The sequence below is a fragment of the Nipponia nippon genome, unplaced genomic scaffold, assembly GCF_047370975.1.
Source record: "Nipponia nippon isolate SJK-2023a ecotype South Korea unplaced genomic scaffold, ASM4737097v1 scaffold_3, whole genome shotgun sequence".
In the NCBI taxonomy this organism is placed as follows: Eukaryota; Metazoa; Chordata; class Aves; order Pelecaniformes; family Threskiornithidae; genus Nipponia; species Nipponia nippon.
This window is the reverse complement of record NW_028262347.1, coordinates 1,277,801-1,301,482: the sequence shown is the minus strand read 5'-3', so window position 1 is coordinate 1,301,482 and position 23,682 is coordinate 1,277,801. Positions and strand designations below refer to the sequence as shown.

At 65.7% G+C, this 23,682-nt stretch overlaps 1 protein-coding gene across 1 annotated transcript in view; it reads right to left on the bottom strand.

Moving 5' to 3' along the window:
• Window positions 1-23,682, bottom strand: part of SND1 (staphylococcal nuclease and tudor domain containing 1) — a 132,481-nt gene that overhangs the window by 62,020 nt on the left and 46,779 nt on the right. The window contains exons 11-12 of the mRNA XM_087765992.1: window positions 23,360-23,449; window positions 6,383-6,483 (exon numbers count right to left, since the gene is read on the bottom strand). Of these exons, the coding sequence (XP_087622118.1) occupies window positions 6,383-6,483; window positions 23,360-23,449 (191 nt within the window). The remainder of the gene's footprint in view (window positions 1-6,382; window positions 6,484-23,359; window positions 23,450-23,682) is intronic.

Sequence of the window (23,682 nt, the reverse complement as noted above, 5' to 3'; positions counted from 1 at the left end):
CAGGAGCAAACCCCCACCATGCACCACATCCAGCCGCCTCCTGCACCATCCTGCCCGCGGGAACGACGGCACGGCGAGAAATCTCCTCCCCAGGACTGACCATATTGCACCGAAGCCGGGGGGCCTCGGGGACGGCAGCGTGTGGTTGCACCGTTTAAGGGTGCGAGTGGCTTTACTCCAAGTCCCTGAGCCTGCAGCTGCCCCGCTCCCCGCCCAGCTGGGTCCCTGCCAGCCCCCTGCCAGCGCCAGGCCAGGCGCCGAGCTCTGCCAGCCCCCAGCCAGCCACCGGCAGCCTCGCAAAGCTCATCCTCACGGCTGAGCTCCCGGGGCCGAGGCTGGCGGCAGCCACCTCCTCCCCGTAGGAGGGAGCAGCTTGCAAAGCAGCAGCGAAATCTGGTCCCTTTCCAGAGGCTCGGGCTGCAAAAACCTACACAGCTCCTGGGCGCGAGCCCAGCTTTACCCTGGCACCGCGGCCCACGCAGGTAGCTCGCTGCGCACATGGCTCCGCTGCGAACAGCAAAGCGCTGGCAGCCGCTCCCCCGCTCCAGCCCCGCGGGACCCCGGAGGGGTAAATACCCTGTGCCCCCGGCATGGCTGGCGGTGAAGCCGCCCCGGGCTCGCAGCTGCCCCTCGCCCCGGAAAGCCGGGCTGGGTGTGGAGGGGAGAGCATCTGTCCCGTGGCTTTTGGCTGCCGCCCACCCCAGGGACAGCGGGGAGCTGGCAGCGTGGCCACCACCGGCGGTGCCCCGGCCTCGCGCTGACCCCTCTGCTTTGCAAAGGGCATTTATCTCCCCGTCACCCGCACAACGGCCCCTGCCGCTCGCCGGGTCCCTGCCCGAGCTCTGCGCCGGTGCACGGGAGCACTTTGCAAAGGTCAGGATCATCTCCTGGCTTTTTGGGTGAGGAGAGAGACGCGGGCAGGAACAGCAGCCCCGTGCACACCCCCATGCCTGCAGCCATCCCTCCGTCCTGCCTCTTCTTCCCGGTGCTCCCGCGATCCCGCCTCGGCGTGGGCAAGGAATGCCGCAGCCCTCCAGCACGCAGCCTTGCTCCGCACGGCTCCGGCCAGGAGAAGGGCAGAGTCCGGCCCTGCGGAGACGAGTCCGAGTGCTGTTAGGGGGCTCGGAGAGACGGGGGCGTGCGTGTGGAAATGCACGGCTTGGAAAGGTTCGGACACAAAAACCAGAGCACCTGGGGCTTCGGTGAGCTGAGCACCACCCACCGCACGGCAAAAAGCCCTGGGGCTGCACCAGGCAGGGAAACATCTACAGCCCCCGGTGCCCGCCGGCTCAGAGCATCGCCTCCACGCCCGGCTCCTGCAGGGAGCACCTCGCCCAGCACCCCCTTCCCAGCGGCGGCACAGAGCAGGACCAGCCCACGCCGCTCCCCACCTTGGGCAGGCTGCCCTCAGCAGCCCCTGAACCCCAACACACAGCCAGGGGAAGCAGTGCCACAGATCGCCTTGAAAACACCCCAAATCCACCCTCCTGTGCTTTGATCCCAGCTTCCTTGGATGCTCCGACTTCATTCCTGGAAACGGGACAGAGAAAGTGTCCCCTTGTCACCCTCCCTGGGCCACTGGAGAGGCTGGATGCTCCGAGAGCAGCGGCTGGGGCTTGCAGAGCCGTGCCGGCATCCCAGCATCACCAACAACCCCAGCCACGAAATCCTGAGCCGTGCCAGCATCCCAGCATCACCAACGCTCCCAGCCATGAAATCCTGAGCCACGCTGGCATCCCAGCATCACCAACACCCCCAGCCATGAAATCCTGAGCCGTGCTGGCATCCCAGCATCACCCCAGCCACAAAATCCTGCTGTTTGAGTGCAAAAACCCACCCCCAGGGCTGCAAATCCTGGGAAAACCCCAAATTCTTTCCACGTTCAGAGCTTTTCAAGCTCAGAAATCCCAGCGCTGCTCGCAGGGGCCCATCCTGGCACTCGGCTGGGTGCTGAGCACCCAGGGAAACGCAGCGGGTGCACCGTGATGGGTTTGCTGCAGCGGGTGCATTGCAGCGGGAGGGTTGAGTTGCAACGCAGCCGTTGGCAGCGCAGCCGTTGCAGGGCACCCGCTGCAGCGCATGCGCTGCAGCGGGTGCCCTGCAACGGCTGCGCTGCAGCTGCAACGTTCCCGTTCCCGCTGCTCCAAGGAAGAGGGGAGCAGGGATAACAGCTTAAAGATGACATTTCCTGACCGTGAATTAAATATCGCGCTCCAGCCCCGCTCCCTGCTCCTCTCCCCTGCACGGGGAGCGGGGGGCAACCGCAGCCTCCCCCCAGCTTCAAATAAAAGCATCCGGGGAGAGGAGCTGGAGCTGCGGCGCAGAGGGAAGATGCATCCCCCAGTTAAGCCCAGATTAAAGAGCGGGAATACGGAAACGCAGATGAAAAGCTCTTTGCTGGGGGAAAAAAAAAAATCTTATTAGGCCGTGAAATACAGTTTTTTGCCACTTAAAGAACGGCGCAGTAAAAAATGGCTATTTGCAAGCTCCTCCCCGCCCGGCTCCCCCAGCAACACCGAAACTCATCTCACAGCTTCCCCCCCCAAAAACCCAAAAGGGAAGTTTTTCAGGGGTGTTTTCACCCACCGAAACCCCTCCGGCTCTCGCTGCCTGGCACGGATCGGCGCTGCTGAAACCAGCCCCGCGCGAGCCCCCCCCCGCCCCGTGTCCGGAGGTGGCGTCACCAAAACTCGCTATTTGTGCCAAATTAGCCCCAAAACGCGGCATCCCGGCCCCGCCGCCCGCAGGGGAAGCATCCCCCGCCATGGACTGACAGCTCAGGGCTTTCCTGAAATTGGTTTTTAATGCTTTTTAGCAGCCTTTTCTCCCAAGCATTTGTGCAATTTGCACCGCGGCAGCCTCCCACCCGCCCCAGGAAGGGCTGTGGGGACGGGACCCCCGGAGCGAGACGCGTCCGGAGTGTCGGACAGATCCAGCCCCCCCGAACCCCTAATGGCAGGGCTGCTGGTACGGGACCCCTCGCCGCTTGCCGCGCGGTGACTGCCGGTACGGGACCCCTTGCCGCTTGCCGCGCGGTGACTGCCGGTACGGGACCCCTCGCCGCTTGCCGTGCGGTGACTGCCGGTACGGGACCCCTCGCCGCTTGCCGCGCGGTGACTGCCGGTACGGGACCCCTCACCGCTTGCCGTGCGGTGACTGCCGGTACAGGGCCCCTCGCTGCTTGCCGTGCAGTGACTGCCGGTATGGGACCCCTTCCCGCTTGCAGCGCGGTGACTGCCAGTACAGGACCCCTCGCCGCTTGCAGCGCGGTGACAGCCAGGCTCTGCCTGTAGGCAAAGGGGGTCCAGGGCCACCCACATCGGCCGACCCGAGGACGGGTGACAGCGGCGGGCTGGGGACAGCATCCCCTTCCTGCATCCCAACGCGTTCCCCGGGAGGGAGCCGGGCTCCCGGCAGCCTCCTGGGGAGCACCGAGCCCCACAGCCGGGTACCCCGGGGCTCCCACCCCACCCCACGGCCAGCACCCGCCGTGCCCACTGCCCACGGGCTGCCGGGTGCCCGGGGATGCTGTGGGATGCGATGGAATGCTGTGGGATGTTATGGGATGCTGTGGGATGTGATGGGATGCCACGGGATACTGTGGGATGCTGCTGGATGCCCTGGGATGCTGTAGGATGTAATGGGATGCTGCAGGATACCGTGGGATGTGATGGGATGCTGTGGGATGTTATGGGATGCTGTGGGATACTGTGGGATGCTGCTGGATGTCACTGGATGCTGCTGGATGCCCTGGGATGCTGTGGGGTGGGATGTGATGGGATGCTGTGGGATGCTATGGGATACTGTGGGATGCTGTAGGATTTGATGGGATGCTGCTGGATGTCAGGGGATGCTGTGGGATGTGATGGGATGCTGCAGGATACTGTGGGATGCTGTGGGATGCTGCGGGATACTGTGGGATGCTGCTGGATGTCAGGGGATGCTGTGGGATGCTGTGGGATGCTGCTGGATGTCAGGGGATGCTGTGGGATGCTGTGGGATGCTGCTGGATGTCAGGGGATGCTGTGGGATGCTGTGGGATGCTGCAGGATACTGTGGTTTGCCGCCAGCCACTGTGGGATACTGTGAGATGTTGCGGGATGCCATGGAGTGCTGTGGGATGTCACGGAAGGCTGTGGGATGCCGTGGGATGTTCTGGGATGCTGCGGGATGCTGCAGGATGCCACGGGCTTCCCAAAGAGCAAAGGCTGCTGTGAGCCCAGAGCCCTCCGTGCACCCACTCCCGCTGGTCACCGCAGACCTGTCCCATCGTCCCCGGGTCCTGCTGCCACCACTCTGCGGGTGCCTCCACTTTAATCGTGCCTGCCCCCTCCCAACAGCACCCGTGCTGGGACGAGCCGTCCCTGTGAGCCCAGCCCGGCGCGGGAGGTGCCCGCGGGGCTCCCCATGTCCCGGCAGCTGCCTGCTCCGCCGGCCGCGGACCCTGCGCCCTGTTTTCCGTGTCAGCACGGCTTTGTTGTGGCAGCCGAGCACAAACCTCTGCCCTTACCTGCGCTCAGGAAAACGTGAGCCGGGAAGAGCAGTGCCGGCAGCGGCGGTAAACGCTGACAAGGCACACGGCGCACCAGGCGCCGGCAGAGCAGGATGGGGAGGGCTGTGGCACGCAGGCGCCGGGCAGAGCCTTGCCAGGCAGCGGCACCGGCATTCCCCAGCCAGGGATCAAGCTGAAAACGCTGGGAAGCGGGAAGGGAGAAGCGTGCTGGAGCCAGGGAGGGCGGGCATGCTCAGCCTGCCAAGCAGGCTCGGCCCAGCCCAGATGCCGGGCGGACAAGTCAAGCTTTCTTCCCCGCTCCGTCCCCAGCACGGCGCAGGCCGGACGGCACAGACCCCGCTCTGTTACGCCCACACCTTCGCCGGGGCCGCGGCAGCCGAAGGACCCCGCGCCCAGCACCGACCTGCACCAGGAGCAAGGGGGCTGCCCCATGCCGCGCCCCGGAGGCTCGCACGCCACCAAGACGCTCGCTCCGCTGACGCCTGATTACGGCAATGAAGTCAACGCGAGCAGCGGCCCTGCAAATTCACATCAGGTTTCCTCCCAAAACAGGGATGCGACTCGGGAGCTATTTGAAAGCAATTTGCAGCTGGAGACGCTAAGAGCAGGCGGCAGCGCTCGGCGAGATGCTCCCGAGATGGGAAATCCTGCCCCTCCACCGCACCGGCTGCGGCACAAGCGCTGCCAGGAGCTTCCCGGGGCCGGCAGCACCACAGCCGCCGGGCACGGGGAGAGGCCGGTGGGTTTTGCACCGTGCGCTCACCTCCTTGTGCGCTGCCACTGACCCGAGACCTCATCGTCCTACAAACAGCCCCAAAACCTCAACGGCCGGGCTGTCCCTCCCGAAAAGCCGGCGAGACACCCACGGCTGGGAATTAGCTCCCAGGGACCCGCGGAATGCACCGGCTGCGTTCAGAGCTGGTGCAGGAAGCGCAGGGGAGCAGGGCTGCTCCGCCGGGCTCCGCGCACCCAGCATCTCCGTCCAGGAAAGCCCTTTAGGCTCCCGCTGCCACGGTTTCATCCCGGGAGCAGCAGCCCGGCAGCGAGCGCGGAGCAGCCCCAGCCCCGGCACGGGCAGGGCTGGATCTCCTTTGCCACCAGGGTGGAAATTAAAGCCCCTCATGAGACAAGCATCACTGAAGGTCACTCCACGAGTGCCTTAATTAGACCGGAGCCGGGTGACAGGGAGCTTTCCAGCTTCCCAGGCGGCACAGAGCCGCGTCTCCCCGTGCAGCACGATGCTCCGCAGCTTTCCCAGACCTTGGATTAAGGGGAAGAAAAGCGCAGCGCTGCAGCACTTTGGTTGCTTTCCAAAATAGCTGCTACGAGGAGGAAAAAAAAAGAAAAAGCAAGCAAATGGTCTATGACAAATCATCCCTACGCAGCTCCCGGAGCTGCTGCCATCCGGACGCGCGCCTCGCCGGCACAACCTCTCCGCAGGGCCGTGCCGGAGGAGCCCGGCACCCCCGTGTCCCGGGGGAAAGCCACCGCACCTCCCGGGGCATGGAAACTGGGGGCAGGGCTGGCAAGGGGGGGCTGCTCCAGCACCGCCGCACCATGTCACAGGGAGGGCGATGTCCCTTGGGAAAGGACAGACATCCCAGGGACACACAGCAGAGAGAGACAGTTCCTCCAACGCAACCCACCGGCCACGCGGCTCCCCAAGGCGGCCGGCTTGCGGCGGGGTCCTCCAAAGTGCCGGAGCTGGGTGCAGGTCTGTAGCATCCAGCCGCCAGCACCACGCAGCCCCACAGCGAGGATGCGCCACCCTCCGCCCACGGTGCCCCCACGGTGCACAGCAGAGCCCCGCGAAGCCCCGGCAAGCGCCGGGCCGGAGCCCTGTGCCCGGTTCCCCAGAGCTGCACTTACATTCCTCCGATGGAGACGGTGGCACACGTGCGCTCGGAGAAGGCGGGCACGGTCTCGGTGGCGCTGCTGGCCGGTCGGATGTAGTCCACCGTCACGTTCACCTGGGCGAGAGAGATGGGACGGGGTCAGTCCAGCGCGGGGGCTCCCTGCACGCCCCGTGCTCCCCCTGCCCGAGCCCCCGCTGTCGCCCGGCCAGGCCCCGCGCCTCCCCGTGCCCCGGCAAAGGAGCCGTTTGCCAGCCGGCTGCTGGCACGATGGTACTGCCAGCAAAGCAACATCTGACAGAGAGCGTGAGAGCCAGGGTGGGCATGTTAAACCAGGAGCCTCCCGTAGCAGACAAGCTGCCGCCCCGGGCTCTCGTGCTACCGGGGGTACCCCGGCTCCTGCCAGGCACGCCGGTGAGCTCCCCGTGTGCCGGAGAGCCGCGGCAGGGATCCCGAGCATGCAGCCAGCCCCGATGCCTCCTGGTTTACGGCTAATCGCGTTTTGGCCTCTGGCAGGAGAGCTCGCCTGTACCTGCAGGTAGATGAAAGCGCTGCTCCCTGCTAAGCCGTAGCTGTCAGCTGGCATCAGCGTCGCCGGCACCGCGCCGAGCAGGACACAGAGGCCAGTTTGCAAAACGCTTTGGTGAGGCAGGGAGCAGCCCCGGGCGCCCCGATAACCCAGCCGTGCACCCAGCGCGGAGCTGCGCTGTCCCCGGGTGCGCCGTCCCCATGCCACCGCCACCCGCCCGGCTGGCACTCGGCCGTGCCGGGGACAAGCACTGCCATCGCTCCCGTCCTCCCACAGACAGGGGCAGCCACAGCATTGCTGCACATCAGTGCTGCAATCAGCGGCATTGCTGCACATCGGCGGCACTCCTGCACATCAGCGGCATTGCTGCAATCAGCGGCATTGCTGCACATCAGCAGCACTCCTGCACATCGGCGGCATTGCTGCAATCAGCCACATTGCTGCACATCGACAGCATTGCTGCAATCAGCGGCACTCCTGCACATCAGCGGCATTGCTGCACATCAGCAGCACTCCTGCACATCGGCGGCATTGCTGCAATCAGCGCCATTGCTGCACATCGGCGCCATTGCTGCACATCGGCGGCACTCCTGCACATCGGCAGCACTCCTGCACATCGGCGGCATTGCTGCAATCAGCGGCATTGCTGCACATCAGCAACATTGCTGCACATCGACAGCATTGCTGCAATCAGCCGCATTGCTGCACATCGGCAGCACTCCTGCACATCGGCGGCATTGCTGCAATCAGCGGCATTGCTGCACATCAGCAGCATTGCTGCACATCGACAGCATTGCAGCAATCAGCCGCATTGCTGCACATCGACAGCATTGCTGCAATCAGCGGCACTCCTGCACATCAGCGGCACTCTGGCACATCAGCGGCATTGCTGCACATCGGCGGCATTGCTGCAATCAGCGGCATTGCTGCACATCAGCGCCATTGCTGCACATCGGCGGCATTGCTGCACATTGGCGGCATTGCTGCACATCGGCGCCATTGCTGCACATCGGCGCCATTGCTGCACATCAGCGACGTTGCTGCACATCGACAGCATTGCTGCAATCAGCGGCATTGCTGCACATCAGCGCCATTGCTGCACATCGGCGGCATTGCTGCACATTGGCGGCATTGCTGCACATCGGCGCCATTGCTGCACATCGACAGCATTGCTGCAATCAGCGGCATTGCTGCACATCGGCGCCATTGCTGCACATCGGCGCCATTACTGCACATCGGCGGCATTGCTGCACACCAGCTAGCAGGGGTCCACCTTGGGGGGGCAACTTTGCCTGGATCACTGCATCTCCCACTGCAGCAGGGCTGGGGACAAGCTGGCCGCTGCAGAGATGCTCACGGGTGAGACTGTGGCTCGGGTTCCCGGCACCGCAGCCCCCAGGCGTCACCCTCCCAGCAGCTCCTTGGGCATCACATCCCAGCGCCCATTACAAGCAATCAGCATTTCCATCCTGCACCAGACCCCGGCGCAGACCCCAGCTCCCTCGTGCCCCGGAGCAGGGCTCGGTGACCAGGCCAGCGAAGGTCGCGGGGGGCTCGCGCCAGCCCACTGCAGCCGCAAGGGCTTTGTCCCAGCCGGCGTGGGGCAGGAGCACTGGGAAAGCCATCGGTGTCCCTGCCGGAGAGCAGCCGGGTTGGAAAGGCAGCGATGCCGCATCCGCACATCCCGGTCCTCAGCACCACTCCCCTCCCGGCCGCGCTGCCCCCCTCCTCCCCGCTCCCAGGATTCGGGGATCCCGGCTCCGGCGCACGTCCTGCAACGCTGCCTGAACCACCGGCCGCTCCCGCAGCTTCACCCCGGCTCGGGATACGCACGGCTGCGCGGCAGCAGGGAGCACCGGGGCTGGCAGCACCGGCAGCACCGGCACTGGCCTGCACAGCAACACGGAGCTGCAACTCCCGGCCACCGCCATGCAACACAGAGCCGGGAAAAAGAAACCGGAGTTCAAGCCCAAGCGCTCGAATGCTTAACGCAATCCCACATCTGTAGGCGCCATTTCTATGCAAATCCAACCCAATCCCACCGCCCTCCTCACCGTTTTACCGGCACTTCGGCCGGAGGAGGCTGAGGCTGCCCTGGGCTGGGGGACGCGGGGGGACACGGGGGGACATGGGGAGGACACAGGGCTCCACGAGGAAGTCGTGGCCCAGCTGCCGGGCTGTATTTCGGCACTACGGGCCTCCCAGGTGTGCCGCCGCACGGCACCGTGCCCGACCCACACCACCGGCTCTCAGCGCCGGCGGCTGGAGCCAAAGGGAGCCAGCCAAGCTTCCAGCTCGGCGGTGCGAGGGAGCATCCCTAACCCCTTTCAAACTGCTCTTCCCAAGCCTCGCTTTCTAAATGAGCATAAAAATGCAAAAAAGGTACGATTGCCTGGCAAACCCCCGCCGTCAGCTCGCTCCGGCGCGCAGCCGAGCTGCACCGCCGAGCTAATCAAGGTTTGCAGCAGCAAAAGAGGGGGCCCTGGCAGGAAAGAGCCAATTAAGAGGAGAGGTTAAAGCAATTCCTCCCAGCGAAACTATTGTCATAACAACTGTAGGGGAAAAGAAGACAAGGATTACTCCGAGAGGCAGGTTAGGATATTCAAGCTACTACAGGGCTTTTTAAATGTCATCTGGCTCGGCTCCCTTTGGGAAACACCTGGCTTGGAATTAGGCGAAGTGGCTGGCCAAAGGCCGGCGGGCGGCCGGCGTCGGATCTGCACCATCACGGGCAGGGGAAGAGTGCGGAGGGGTCGGGCTGGCTGGCACGCCTCAGCCTGCAGCGGGGAAGCGATGCGTTGTGTTGCATCGCATTGCGACGTGTTGCATTGCATTGCATCACGTTGCGTTGGGTTGCGTTGTGCTGCACTGCAAAGTGTTCCTTTGTGCTGCATTGCACTGCAAAGTGTTGTGTTGCACTGCAAAGTGTTGCATTGCATCACATTGCATCGTGTTGCACTGCACTGTGTTGTGTTGCATTGCACTGCAAAGTGTTGTGTTGCATTGTATCGCATTGCGTCATGTTGCATTGCATCACATTGCGTTGTGTTGCGTTGCATTGCAGTGCTGCATTGCATTGCATCACGTTGCGTTGTGTTGCATTGCGTTGGGTTGCATTGTGTTGCACTGCAAAGTGTTGCTTTGTGCTGCACTGCACTGCAAAGTGTTGTGTTGCGCTGCAAAATGTTGCTTGGTGTTGCATTGCACTACAAAGTGTTGCTTTGCGTTGTATCGCACTGCAAAGCGTTGCACTGCATTGCATCGCATCGCATGGCGTTGCAAAGCGCTGTGTCCCTTGGCCAGACGCAGCTGAAGCTCATTGCAGTGACAAAGCTGGCACGTCCCCCCTTACGTGATGACAGCACTGCTGCAGCTGCCAAGTCGTAAAAGCAAAACTCCCTCCCCCGGGGCAGGACCAAGCGCACTCGCAGCATCCCACGGCGTCAGCAGGAAAGGACTCAAAACTGCCGCGGACCGCGGGAGGCCGGGATGTGACAGCCCCGTCCCCACCTTCCCCAGCGGCGCCAGCAAACGCGAGGTCCCCGCAGGGCTGGTGCCCCAGGGGAGGGCTGGCAGGAGCTGGGCCCCCAGAGCCACCCAACCAGACGGCCGGCACGGCGTGGCACAGCGCCGGCCACGTGCCCTGGTAGCAGGGGTGCAGGGTGGAGCGGGCTCTCGTTCTGGGCGCCTCCGAGGACCCGCCAGCGGAGACACGGGCACCCGGTCGTGCCAAGACTCGGGCTCGGCCTCCGACACTCCCATCTCCGCCGGGTGCTGAGCTCCGGCCGCGGCATTCACCCACCTCCCAGGGTGCTCCCGAGATGGAAGGTGCTGTGAAAGCACCCATGGCACTACGACCGCGCCCCTGGGTATCGACCCACCCAACCGGGGCTCCGGCACCCGCCATCAGCAGCGCAACAGCCGGCTGCGAACCAGGAATCGAAACCTTCCCATAATGAGCACCTCGGGCCCTCTGCCGCCAACGCCGCAGCCGCGGGCAGAGCTGCCCCTAGGCGTCCCCTCCACGGCCGCCGGCTCGGAGCGAGCAAAGGCAGCGAACAGGCAGGACAGCGCGCCCGAAGCGTGCCTTTTGCTCCTTGCTTCGCTGCTCCTCGTGTCCCAGCAAGAAAAGGGACATCCCCGCCGCGCCAGCCTCCGCGCCGTCCCCAGCGCCCGCTGGCAGCAGCTTCGTGCGCAGGGAGCACGGCACGATGCCGCCTCGCCGCCTGCAGCCGCGGGCAGGTTTCTCCCCCCGGCTCAGGTCCCGGGTGCGTTTTGCAGCACGTTGACGGAGCTACCGGCACAGCTGACCTGGGAAGGGGTTTGGTGCTTGCAGGGGTGCTCCCGCTCCCCCGCGCTTGCTCTCGGAGGGATAACGCTCACCGTGGGTGTGTTTTTACCAGTGGAAAATCCAACTCCTGGGAGTATCCACAGCCCCGGCTCGGGCACCCCCTGCACCCCCAGCCCTGGCTCAGGCACCCCCTGCACCCCCACACCCAGCTTGGGCACCTCCTGCACCCCCAGCCCCACTTGGGCACCTCCTGCACCCCCAGACCCAGCTTGGGCACCTCCTGCACCTTCTGCACCCCCAGCCCCGGCTCAGGCACCTCCTGCACCCCCACACCCAGCTCAGGCACCTCCTGCACCCCCAGCCCCGGCTCGGGCACCCCCTGCACCCCCAGCCCCACTTGGGCACCTCCTGCACCCCCAGCTCTGGCTCAGGCACCTCCTGCACCCCCAGCCCCACTTGGGCACCTCCTGCACCCCCAGCTCTGGCTCAGGCACCCCCTGCACCCCCAGACCCAGCTTGGACACCTCCTGCACCCCCTGCACCCCCAGCCCTGGCTTTGGCATCTCCTGCACTCCCAGACCCAGCTTGGACACCTCCTGCACCCCCAGCCCTGGCTCAGGCACCCCCTGCACCCCCAGCCCTGGCTCAGGCACCCCCTGCACCCCCACACCCAGCTTGGGCACCTCCTGCACCTCCTGCACCTCCTGCACCCCCAGCCCCACTTGGGCACCTCCTGCACCTCCTGCACCCCCAGCCCCGGCTCGGGCACCTCCCGCACCCCCAGCCCCACTTGGGCACCCCCTGCACCCCCAGCCCTGGCAGCACCTCCCGCAGCCATGCACCCACGCTCGGGGAGCCGCTCGTCCGGCCCAGCCCCACCTGACCGCCTTGAGCTGTGACAGACCCAGGCCCCAGCCCAGAAGCACCAGGGGACACCGAGCAGCAGCACCCAGCTCTGGGGCTCTGCTCCGGGCTCCCGCAGCCGCCCCGCAGAGCCGGGCACCGGGGTGGGATGCGGGGTGCCCAGCTGATCATGGGGTCCCTGCCTGGCTCCCCCCATCCCTCCTGCACCCATGGGACCCGCAGCAGGCTCTCGCTCCCTCCCGACACCAGCCAGCATCGATGGCGGCCGTCTATCGGCGGGTTTCCAAGGTCAGCTGCAGTCAGTGTGAATTAAATCACTCCGCCAGCTCTCCTCCCTGGAGGAGATCCAGCCCCGAGAAGAATGGCACTACAGAGATTCACATGCCTTTGCGCAGCCAACGCGTTCAATGTCACCCGCCCCGGCTCCCCCGCCACCAGCCAGGGCTGCACCGGACCTGCCAGCCCCTGCCCGCGCTCGCCCATCACCGAGGTGCCCGGCACCCTGGCGCGGGGCGAGGGGAAAGGGTGGCCAAGCCAGGGCTGGCGAGCCGTGTCCCTGTCCCCGTCCCCACGCGCCCTATGCCTCGCCACCGGCTCTCGTGCGAGGGTGTGCAGGGGGGACACGGCCCCTGGCCATCGGTGCCAAAAACCCGCGCTCACGCTCACGGCAGGAGGAGGAACGGTACCTGGGGTGCCGAGCACCGCGGCCCCGGCATATGGTGACGGGTACACGGTTCCCAGCGTGTGGTCACCGGCACGTGGTCCCTGTGATGTGGCCCTCAGTGTGTGGTGCCTGGCATGCTGTCCCCAACACGTGGTCCCCAGGATGGGGTCCCCAGCACATGGCCCCTGGCACATCGTCCCCAGCATCATGGTCCCAATGATGTGGTCCCCAGCATCTGGGTCCCAACGATGGAGTCCCCAGGATTTGTCCCCTGGCACATTGTCCCCAGCATCATGGTCCCAATGATGCAGTCCCCAGCATACAGTCGCTGCCACACTGTCCCCAGCATCTGGGTCCCCAGCACATGGCCCCTGGCACACTGTCCCCAGCATCTGGGTCCCAACGATGGAGTCCCCAGCACATGGTCACTGCCACGCTGTCCCCAGTACGTGGCCCCTGGCACACTGTCCCCAGCATCATGGTCCCTATGATGCTGTCCCCAACATGTGGTCCCCAGGATGGGGTCCCCAGCACATGGTCCCTGGCACACTGTCCCCAGCATCATGGTCCCAACGATGCGGTCCCCAACACGTGGTCCCCAGGATGAGGCCCCCAGCACATTGTCCCCAGCGTCATGGTCCCAGTGATGCGGTCCCCAGCACATGGTCACCGCCACACTGTCCCCAGCACATGGTCCCTGGCACACTGTCCCCAGCATCATGGTCCCAGTGATGCCGTCCCCAGCACATGGTCACCGCCACCCTGTCCCCAGCATGTGGCCCCTGGCACGCTGTCCCCAGCGTCATGGTCCCAGTGATGCCGTCCCCAGCACATGGTCCCTGGCACCCTGTCCCCAGCACATGGTCCCTGGCACACTGTCCCCAGCATCACGGTCCCGACGATGCGGTCCCCAGCACACGGTCCCCGGCCCACTGGCCAGGCTGGCGCTCACAGGCAGGTCTTTGGGAGCATCCTCCCGGCCTCAGAGGCAGGAGGGGGCGGCCAGCTCCCCTTCCCAGCCCTGACACGCGGCACGAGCTCGCAGGGGAGGTAAAAATAGTCCCTGCGAGTTTGTGACGAAGAAGGGCTGGGAGATCCGCAGGCGTTTCAGACAGTAATTATAGCAGAGCAAGTCTGGTCTGCCACCCACCCCTGCCATATGCACCCACCCTGCGCCCGCCCGCCGCAGCCCCCTCCTCCCTGCTGTGCCCCGTGTCCCCGCGGCAGGGGACGGTCCCCTCTGAGCCCCCCGGGCCAGGCTGGAATGAGGGGAGCAGGGAGGGACGGCACCGGCACGGCCCGGAGCCTGCCCCTGCCCCGCTCCAACCTGCAGGCACCAAAACACGGGTGCTGCCCACGCAGCCCCGCACCCGGCCCGGCCCCCACCTCTGGGGAGCACCCCCGGGCAGGAGGGGCCCTGCAGACCCCAGGCGGGGGGCACACGTCCCCGCTGCAGCTCCGGCGTGGGGAGGGCACCCATGGGTGCAGGCAGGCACTGTGCTGGGGGATGCTCTGCCGTGGTCAGTGCCCAGCCGCACACACCACTGCTCCCAGTACCAGCAAGGGTTGCTTGAGGGAGCCGGGGCAGTCCCACGGCCCCGATTTTTGCCTATTTTATTTCTCCCCTGCCCTCCCTGGGGACAAGACTGGGAGCAGCGGGGATGTGGCTGGTGCCACCCATGAACTGAACCCATTTGCACCTCAGACAGCCCAGAACCGGCTGCTCTCACCCCTGCGGGGTGGGAAAGCACCCCCAGTGCCGACCCACGGCTGGTCCCGCAGCTCGCTCTCCCCTGCCCGGCGGATGCCGACGCGGGGTCCCGAGGCTCGAGCAACACTGCAGCCCCCCCACTCCACGAGATGGGATGCGCTGGGGACACCCGTGTCCTGCTCGCCCCAGCCTGGCACCGGGAGCAGCCGCGGGGTGCTGCCCCAGGGACGATGCCGTAAGGGGAACGCTCTGCACCGTGGTGCAGGACACCGCGGAGAGGCACCGGTGGGGTCTGGATGTGCCACGGCTCCGGCACGCAGGGTCCCGGAGCAGAGCGGTGACAGCATCTGCTGCGAGGGAAGGAAGAGAGAAAACAAAGCAGCGGGGCAGGACGGGGCAGGACGACAGCAGGTCCTACGGGCCTGGGTGCTCTGCAACCCTCCGCCGGCTCTTCTGCCCCGCCAGGCACGAGCCAGGGCCCATTGCTCACTGCCAGCCCGACCCTTCCTCGCCGACACCGCTCTGCGGGTCCCGAACAACACCGGAGCAGCCGGCCGGCCCAAGGCTCGGCCCAAGGCTCAGCCCATCCCTAACAGAGCCCAGCGGGACCAAGGCTTCCTCCGTGCCGTGGCAGGACACTAAATGGATGCCACATTGTGGCCTCTATAAGCATGAGCTGCTGCCGTGCCCGGCGGGGCTGTGAATCCCGGTGGGGCGAGGGGGTGCAGGGGGCACAGTGTGGGCAGCGGGACCCCCGGGGTAAAGCTCCAGCGTCCCGCTGTCCCTCCGGACAGGCAGTTTCCTTCCCAAGGGCTGCGTCTGCCGGCTCAGCCCGGCCTCCCCACCCGTCCCGCTGCGGGAAGGGTGCTTTGCTGGGAATGGCAAGCGGGAGCCAGCTCGGTTTGCCTTCGGCTTCACCAAACCCCCTCCGCCTCTCCTCACCGGATCCCCCCATCACGGTCCCTCCTCAGTAGGCGTGTGAAGAGCCCGGGATGCGGCACGGGGGATGCTCCAAGCCACCATGCTGCAAACCAGCCCCCGCGGAGCCTGCAGAGCCTCAACCATTGCCAAAAGCGGAGCCGCAGCGGCCGCGGGGCTCTGTGCTCCCTCCTCCCCACCGGCTCGGGCTACCGAATCCTCCGTCTTGTGGCCCCGGGGCGGCTGAGCCCAGCCCAGCCAAGCCGAGCCCAGCCGAGCTGAACGAGCAGCCCCGGGGTAGGACTGACCTTGCTGGGCCAGGCTCTGCCAGAGCCACGAATAACTCTGGCCTGCAGCCTGGCAGTGGAAGCGCCCGGCAGAGCCATTTGAGGAAGCGTCGGAAGGACGAAAATCGATGCAGGGAGAGGAAACGGCCCCGAATTTCTGGTCATTAGGCCAGGAACAACCACGTTTGCTCCCTTCACCCTCCCCTGCTGTCAGGGAGCCATTTCAGGCCGCTGCAGCGCCCGGAGCTGAGCGCGCCAGCAGACTTCTCCCCTCCTGCTCATCTGCATCTGCACGCGCTGTTTATTCCAAGCAGAACACAGCCGGGAGAAGATCTCTCCCCAGTTCGGCACTGGGGAGCAGCCAGCTCTCCAGAAGGCTTTGAACAGCAAAATCCTCCCCAACTTCACAGGCCAGAAAGCAGCGGCGATGCCGCAGCGCGTTCCCGTGAAGCTCAGGAGCCGGCGCCCTGCAAAGCCTCGCCGGCACCGGCACGCTCCTCCGTACAGGATCCCGGCTCCGGCACAGGGCCAGCAAGGCCGGGTGCCCGTGGTCGCAGCTTCCCCGGGGACGGGTGCGGTTGTTTGCGGGGCGGGTGGCAGCGCCTGCATCCCCCCGCCGGCACTGGCGGTGGTTGGGGAGCAGCGGCCACCCCTCGCCGCGCACCGTCCCCATCCCTCCCAGCCGTGCCGCTCTGCAGAAAGTGGGACCTTCCGAAAAACCCCCGGCTGCGCCCCAACCATCGTCGCGTCAGGCGGCTGCTGCCGTGCCGTGCCGTGCCGCCAGCTCTCCCCGAGTTTGCAGGCTGCCAGTAACACGCAGCAATCGTCAGTGCAAAAATCTGCAAAAGTCTGCAAAAGCCTTCCCTCCTCCGGGGAGAGGGATGCTGTTCCGGGGGGAAACGTTTTCCGCAGTCAAACCCCATCCCCTGTTCTTCCCAGGTCTGCTGGCGGTGCCGCGTTGGGTAACCCCAGAAGGAGCATCCCGGGGAGCATCCCAGCCCTCTGAGCCACACTATCCACCAGAGGCAGGCGGATGCACTGGAAAACCGCTGGGAAAGCCCCAGCTGCCGCTTTCCCGGCACGCGGGGGGCTCGGGTTGGCACTCGCAGGCTCTCGCGCAGCAGAGGTGTTATCAGTTCGCTGTCAGCCTTCCCTTTGACGAGCCGCCGGCCCTGAGCTGCATCGCCAACAAATCCCCAGGCATTAAAAATAAGCTGAAGCTCGGCAGATAAAGGGACGCAGGCGGCGGGATGGAGGGCGAGAGCAGGCCACCCGCGCGCCGCGCGGCCCGGGAGCGGGGAAGACGAGGCACGGCCGCGGTTCGGACACGCTCCTCCTCCCGTCCCTCGGCATCAGCCACGTGCAGCCCGCCGGTCTCCAGTTATCAACCTCCCCATCGATCCGGGGACGACCGTGCACGGCACCACGGCACGATTGTACCCCCTGCCAATCCAGCGACTGGCTACGGCACACACCGGTGAAGCCACGCACCGCCGGTGCCTGTGCCGCGGGAGCGCCAGGGCCCGCTGCGCCGGCCTGGACCCCAGAGCCCCTTTGCAGGAGCAGGATGCTCGCGCCCGCAGTGCTGAGCTTCAGGGCTGGGGCAGGGGGATTGGGCTGCGCTGCCAGGTACACGCCTCTCACCGGGGCTGGCTGACCGGTGAAATGATCCCCGGGGCCAGAGGCATAAAATAAAGTCTCAGGAGCACCGCAGAGCCCCACGCCCTTACGGCTGCAGCCCGTCGGGCACCCATGGGTGCTTGGGCACCCCGGGGCGAGCCGCCCCCCCCGCCGGCTGCAGAGCAGCCCCCAAGTGAGGGGCTGAATCGCTTCCGTACACAGGGGATATTTTTCCCTGAGTTATCTCGTGCCATCACCCTCCATCCGAGTGATTAATCCCCCCCAGCTAATTAGAGCAGAGGGCCAAGAGCACCCATTTAGACTCGATTCAATTGCCTGCACGATGGCGTAATTAAAAAAAGCTGCTCAGCGGCGGTGCATGCCCAGCGCTGAAATCGATGGGCAGCGTCTGTGCGGAGCGAGCCGTCCCCGCCCCGACACGCACCAGAGATTTATTCCATCGCGGGAGACAAATCCATACTGGGGCACGGCAGCCGAACGCCGGCGGGCGCTGCGGCGGGGCCAGGGCCGCGGCAGCCGGTTCATCCCGTGCCACCGGGCAAATTCCACCGCGCCGGGTCACTCCGGTGGCTGCCGGGAGGGTGCAGCTCCCTTGCAGGAGCCACGGCAGCTCCTGCACTGGGTGCGTGCCGCGGCAGCGCAGGGAGCCGTCATCGGCACAGCGAAAGCCGGCAGAAGAGTCAGGAAAAACACATCAGGGCTGTTAAAGGGAGCAGCAACGCGCCGTAAAAATCCCAGCTTTAGAAACTTCATGCTGCTTTGATGAAAGGGCAAGAGAGAAAATGTATTATACTCTGTCTCCGGGGCCCTGGGAATTCAGATGCTGTTCCCCGCAGCCGGGCTCCTCTCCTAACGTGATAAGTGCTGCACGAACCGAAAGCGAAGGGGCTGCCGCGGCCGGGGGGATATTTTTTCCTCTTCTCCCTTCGGTGTTTTCTGCAGAGGGAGGGGGACAGAGGGAATTATCTCTGGAAGCGATCGCAGAGGTTGATTTTTACTGCGGGGGCCCGGGGGAAGCTATGGCGCTGCCCCTGCGTTTCTGCAGGCCGGGCAGCCGGCGGGCAGCGCGGGCAGCTCCGGGCCGTGGCGAGGCTGCGCATCGGGGGGGACGCGGCGTTCCCGCCGCAGGGCTGGAGCACGGGGAGCGGCGGGTGAGCGGCCGGGGATGGAGGCAGAAAAGGCGGTGGAAAACGGGCGGCAAGAGCAAAGCCCGCTGTGCCAGGCTGGCAGCGTCCGGCAGCCCAGCGCAGGCAGCCCGGGCGAGCACGGCTGCCCCTGCGCACGGGCTGGGTTTCAGGCTCTCCCAGCCACGAACCGGGGTTCGTGCTGGAAGCAGCCAGAGCTGGAAAGCCCTTAAGGACGGCGGGACAGACGGACGGGCGATGGGACAAGCAGAAGGGTGCCTGGGAGCGCCAGCAAACCTGCATCCCTCGAGGCTGCTGCCCAGGGCCAGCACACACCGGCATCGGCCAGAGTGCGGCACAACCGCAGGGCAGGAGAGCCGGGCTGCTGCCTGCCTGCCTGCCTGCCTGCCTGCTCACCGCAGCCCTGTCCCCGGCCACGGCCGCCTCGCCGTCTGGCACCGCGGCCACCCGCCGGCCAAGCTGCCTCTGGGTCCCCGAGCCCCTGCTCCCCTCAAACGCCCACAGACACCCACAAACACGGCCGTGGCAAAGCCCATCCCGCTGCCCACCCAGAGCCAGGGCTGGGCACGGTGCCGCGCGCGGGGGAGGGCTTCCCTGCCGGGCCCAGCGATGAGAGGGACGTCCCAGGGAGCCGCCGTGCAGCCGGGAGCGGGATTTACTGGGAGAGCAGCGCACAGCAGAAAGATTTATTAATTTCCAATTAGTTTTGTCTGCCTGGAGGTGGTGGGGGTAGCGGTGACCCCCAAACCGAAGAGGAGAGGGGACCATGGGATCTCACGGGATCCCATCGTGCCAAGATGGTGCTTTTGAGGTGTCTGACCCCAAACACGGCCCCTGCTGCCTTCGCAGCACTCCTGCCCGCACCGGACGGCACGCTGCCTGCGGCACAGCCGGAGCACCGGGAGGTGTCAGGATGAGGACAGGAGGGCAGCTGAGGACAGACGGCTCGCCGCAGCCGGAGGACTTTTGTCCTTGCTGGTGAAACGCGTCCTCCCCGTGCCGGGATCGGAGCAGCCGGGGCTGGGCAGGGGCTGGGCAGGGGCTGGGCAGGGGCTGCCCTCCTGCAACGCCGGGCATGGGCGGGCAACGGCTGCAGGGGAGCCCCAGCCCCAGGGGAGTCGGGGTTGCCGATACCTCGGGAGCGCCCGCACCAGCAGCTCCCAGCTCACACTTAGCGTCTTACACACGCGCGTGCAAAGCCCGGCAGGTCCCTGCCTGAGCGCACACCGCCCGGGGCGAGGGGTGGCTTGTTCTGGCCCCGCTCCGTGTCCAGGTACCAAAGCAAAGCTGCTCCGGGATGGCAAAGGGGGCAGCGGCGGGGCTGCCGGGAGCGGGTCCCGCTCCCTGGAGTGGGTGCCGCTTCCCTTGGGGTGGGATGGGGTGGGATGGGGTGGGATGGGGGGCACATCCAGCTCCACAATTCCTACAGCGCAGCTCCCTCTAGTGTCACACCGGCCCTCCAGAGCTGCCACCGTGCACCCACGAGGCAAGGTCACCGCTGTGCAAGGACAGCACCCATGAGGAGTGTCCCCATGGCGCAGGGACAGCACCCACAAGGCAAGGTTACTGCTGTGCAAGGACATCACCCACAAAGAGGGTCCCCACGGTGCAGGGACATCACCCACAAGGCAAGGTCACTGCGATGCAAGGACATCACCCACAAAGAGGGTCTCCAGGGTGCAGGGACAGCACCCACAAGGAGGGTCCCCATGGCACAGGGACATCACCCACAAGGCAAGGTCACTGCGATGCAAGGACATCACCCACAAAGAGGGTCCCCAGGGCGCAGGGACAGCACCCACGAGGAGGGTTCCCACCATGCAGGGACATCATCCACAAGGAGGGTCCCCATGGCACAGGGATGGTCCCCATGAGGAGGGTCCCCAGGGCGCAGGGACAGCACCCACAAGAAGGGTCCCCACGGCACAGGGACAGCACCCATGAGGAGGGTCCCCACAGCGCAGGGACAGCACCCATGAGGAGGGTCCCCAGGGTGCAGGGACAGCACCCATGAGACAAGCCCTAAGCCACTTCCCGGCAGGCAGCCCCGGGGTGCAGGCAGCGGGCACGGCACGGCCAAGCCCGACAGACGCACGGTGCTCACGGCCGAGGAGGCGGCTGATGAAACACCGGCAGCGAGACCAAAACCTCATCCTGGCCTAATTATTCCTAATATTCAATTCATCAATCTTGAAGGGGATGATCACGCTCCGCCGGAGCGGCTGCCAGCGGCGATCCCTCCCGGGGCTTGTCATGCCGTCAAGCTGTGCCAGCTCTTCCCAGGCAAGGGAAAGGCAGCGGGAAGGCAGGAGGCAGCTCCGAGCCGGGCAGGGGAGCCCGGCCCCGGGGGCAGCCTGGGGCAGGCGCTGGGGGTGCGCAGGGCAGACCCCAAACCTCAAGTCCCCTGCGATGGGGAGGGTCCCCACAGCCACTGCTCCTCGGGGACACGCCAGCACGGCCACAGCCGCTCAGCACCCGTCACCCATCACGCCCACGCAGGAGAGGGGAGAAGAAGGGGGCCAGAAGGTGCTCGGCGGAGGGGCGGTGGCTCAAGGGGCCACCGCAGCCCAGGGGGACTCGCAGCCGGGGATGCCAAGAGTGAGGCTGGAGCAGTTGGCACTGGTCTGACTGCCAGGCCTGCCCGAGGATCCGGGAGATCCAGATCTCCCAAGGATCCAGGGATCGGCCAACCCAGGGCTCTGTAGGAAGGGACACCCTTCGGAGGGCGGCAGGGCTCCCCGGGGCAGGCAGGGCTTCCTGGGGCAGGCAGGGCTCCCAGGGCAGGCAGGGGTCCCCAGAATGGGCAGGGGTCCCTAGAGCGGGTAGGGGTCCCCAAAACGGGCAGGGGTCCCTGGAGCAGGTGTGGGTCCTCCAGGGCAGGCAGGGGTCCCCAAAACAGGCAGGGCTCCCTGGAGCAGGCAGGGGTCCCCCAGGGCAGGCAGGGCTCCCCAAAACATGCAGGGGTCCCTGGAGCAGGCAGGGCTCCCCCGGGGCACCCCTGCAGACACGCACGGAGCTGGAGCCGTGCCGACGCCGCGGGCAGCGCCGCGCATCGGTGCCAGCCCACCCCGTTTGATCTCCCCGCGAGCAGACAGCTCTCAGAAGTCGCTAGCTCCCTGCCGGGGTGGGCTTTAAAAGCGTATTAAAAAAGGGGGTGGGAAAAGAGGGATTTTGCCGCAAAGATTGATGCTGACAGCGAGCCGTGAGAAGGCAAGGGCGAGCCACCCCGTGCAAGGCTGTCATTTCAAATCAGGCCGCGCCGCCAACCTCGAGGGACTGTTTTGATCATTAACGGAAAGGATTTTTTCATCACTTTCCTCAATCAAATTAATCCGAAGTGAAAAACGTGGAGCTGACAAAGGAAATATTTATATAGCAAACGAGGCAACATCAAAGGCGAGCAAGCGCCCGGCTCCCAAGGTTACCGAAACGGCGAAGGCAGGAGCCCGGCGCGTGCCGCGCAGTCCCAGCAGCGCGCCGCAAGGTTACAGGGAGCTTTAAACATGGAGGCTGGCGGCACGTGCAGCCAAATGGCTTCTTGCTTCTATTTCTGGGGGTCACTGGCTCCTGACCAGACACTTTGGGCACGGGGATGGTGGCAGCTGGCTGCTGTCCCGCTTCCCTCCTCCTGCTGCTGACAGCGATCCAACGGCGGCCGAGCAGCGAGGCTGCGCCGCTGCCTGCTCCTGCCTGTCCCTCCAGAGGGACCGATCCTGCTGCCCACCCCTCCGGGTGCACTGAGCGTGATGCCTCGTGCCACAGCACCGCGCTGCGGGGCCTGGGAGGAAGGCGGGACCCTCATCCTCCTCCCTGGCATGGCAGCCCGCGCCGCCCGGACGCGGTCCTGGGGACGTGGGGGCTGCAGAGAGCAGCGGGCAGCCTCGGGGACGGCTGGGGACGGGGGCTGCCCCACACGGGGATGGCTCCCCCAGCACCTCGGGGCTGGGCACGGGGGACGCAGGACCGGCGCAGGCAGCACCACGAGCACCAAGGGCTCTGGCAGAGCCGGCCCCATCCCCAGCCGCGGTGGGGACCCGGTGACCGAAGCCGGGGGCTTCAGCCACCTCGGCTCCCGCCTGCGAGCGTGCAAGGGTGAATGCAAACAGGTTTGGGGAGAAAAAGGGTGGTTTTGAGCAACAGCCAAGCACGGCAGGGTGGGAGAGAGCAAACCCCGCTCCGCTGCGCAACAGAGCAGTGGTGGCTGGAGGAAAATGGGGCCGGGAACCCCTGGGGGGGCCGGCGGTGCTCAGACGGGGACCCCGCCGAGGCGCAGCCCAGCACGGGACCAGGACCCTCCCAGAAACAACTGGGTTTCCATTGCAGAGACCAGAGCTCTCTTCACAAGTGCCAGCAACATCCTCGCAGCCGCTTTTCGCTACGACAAGTGACAGACTTCCCATTAGAAAAGTCTCACAAGCTGCTATTCCCCCCCCCCCTTTTTTTTTTTAATATATAAACAGGGCTTTGAAATGGAAAGATGCAATTAGGCATGGAAATAGTCCTCGATGAGCAGCAGCGAGCAGCCTCGCTATGAAGGAAATTGATTTTATTTGACCGCTTTATGAGCATTTGAAAATTGCATCCTGAGCATGTGCTTCAGTAGTTAAGTGCACATTATATTCTTCATTCCCCTGAATTGCTCTAAACCAGCCTAGAAAAATACGCCAGGGAAACAAAGGGACATATAAAGCGACGCAGGTACACGGCATTCCTGGGAAATGGGTGCAACTGAAAGCGAGACCGCAACCCCTGGGAGAGGCCAGCTCCAAGAGTGCTCCAGCTTTGGGGGCACCCTGCAAATCCCCGCGGAGAGCCCCCGGGTCACCCGTAAGGACTCACGCGGCACCACCGGCACGGGCAGCGACGGCTCCCGGCCCCTCGTTAGCACCCGCCCGCGCCGGGGACGAGCGAGGACCTCGCCACCGGCCTCGTCCCCTCCGTACCTTCTTCCCGATGAGCTTCTTGCGCAGGAACTCCCGGGCCTCGAACATGTAGGGAATGTCGTAGAGGGGCCTCAGCTTCCTGTTCTTGTCCTGCAGCGGGGGCAGAGAGGGGCACAGGTCAGCAGAGCCCCCCAAAAGCACCCTGTGATGAGCATCCCCGTGGGGAGGCAGCCCGCTCCCCACTCCCGAGCGGACACCCCAAAGCTGGTGCGCCCAGCACCCCCCGCCCGCTCCCATGGGTGCCCTCCCGCTCCTGCACCCTGGGGTGGGCTCCCCGAGCATCACCGCAGCCCCGGCTCCCCCGAAACCCTGAGGGGAGCCCC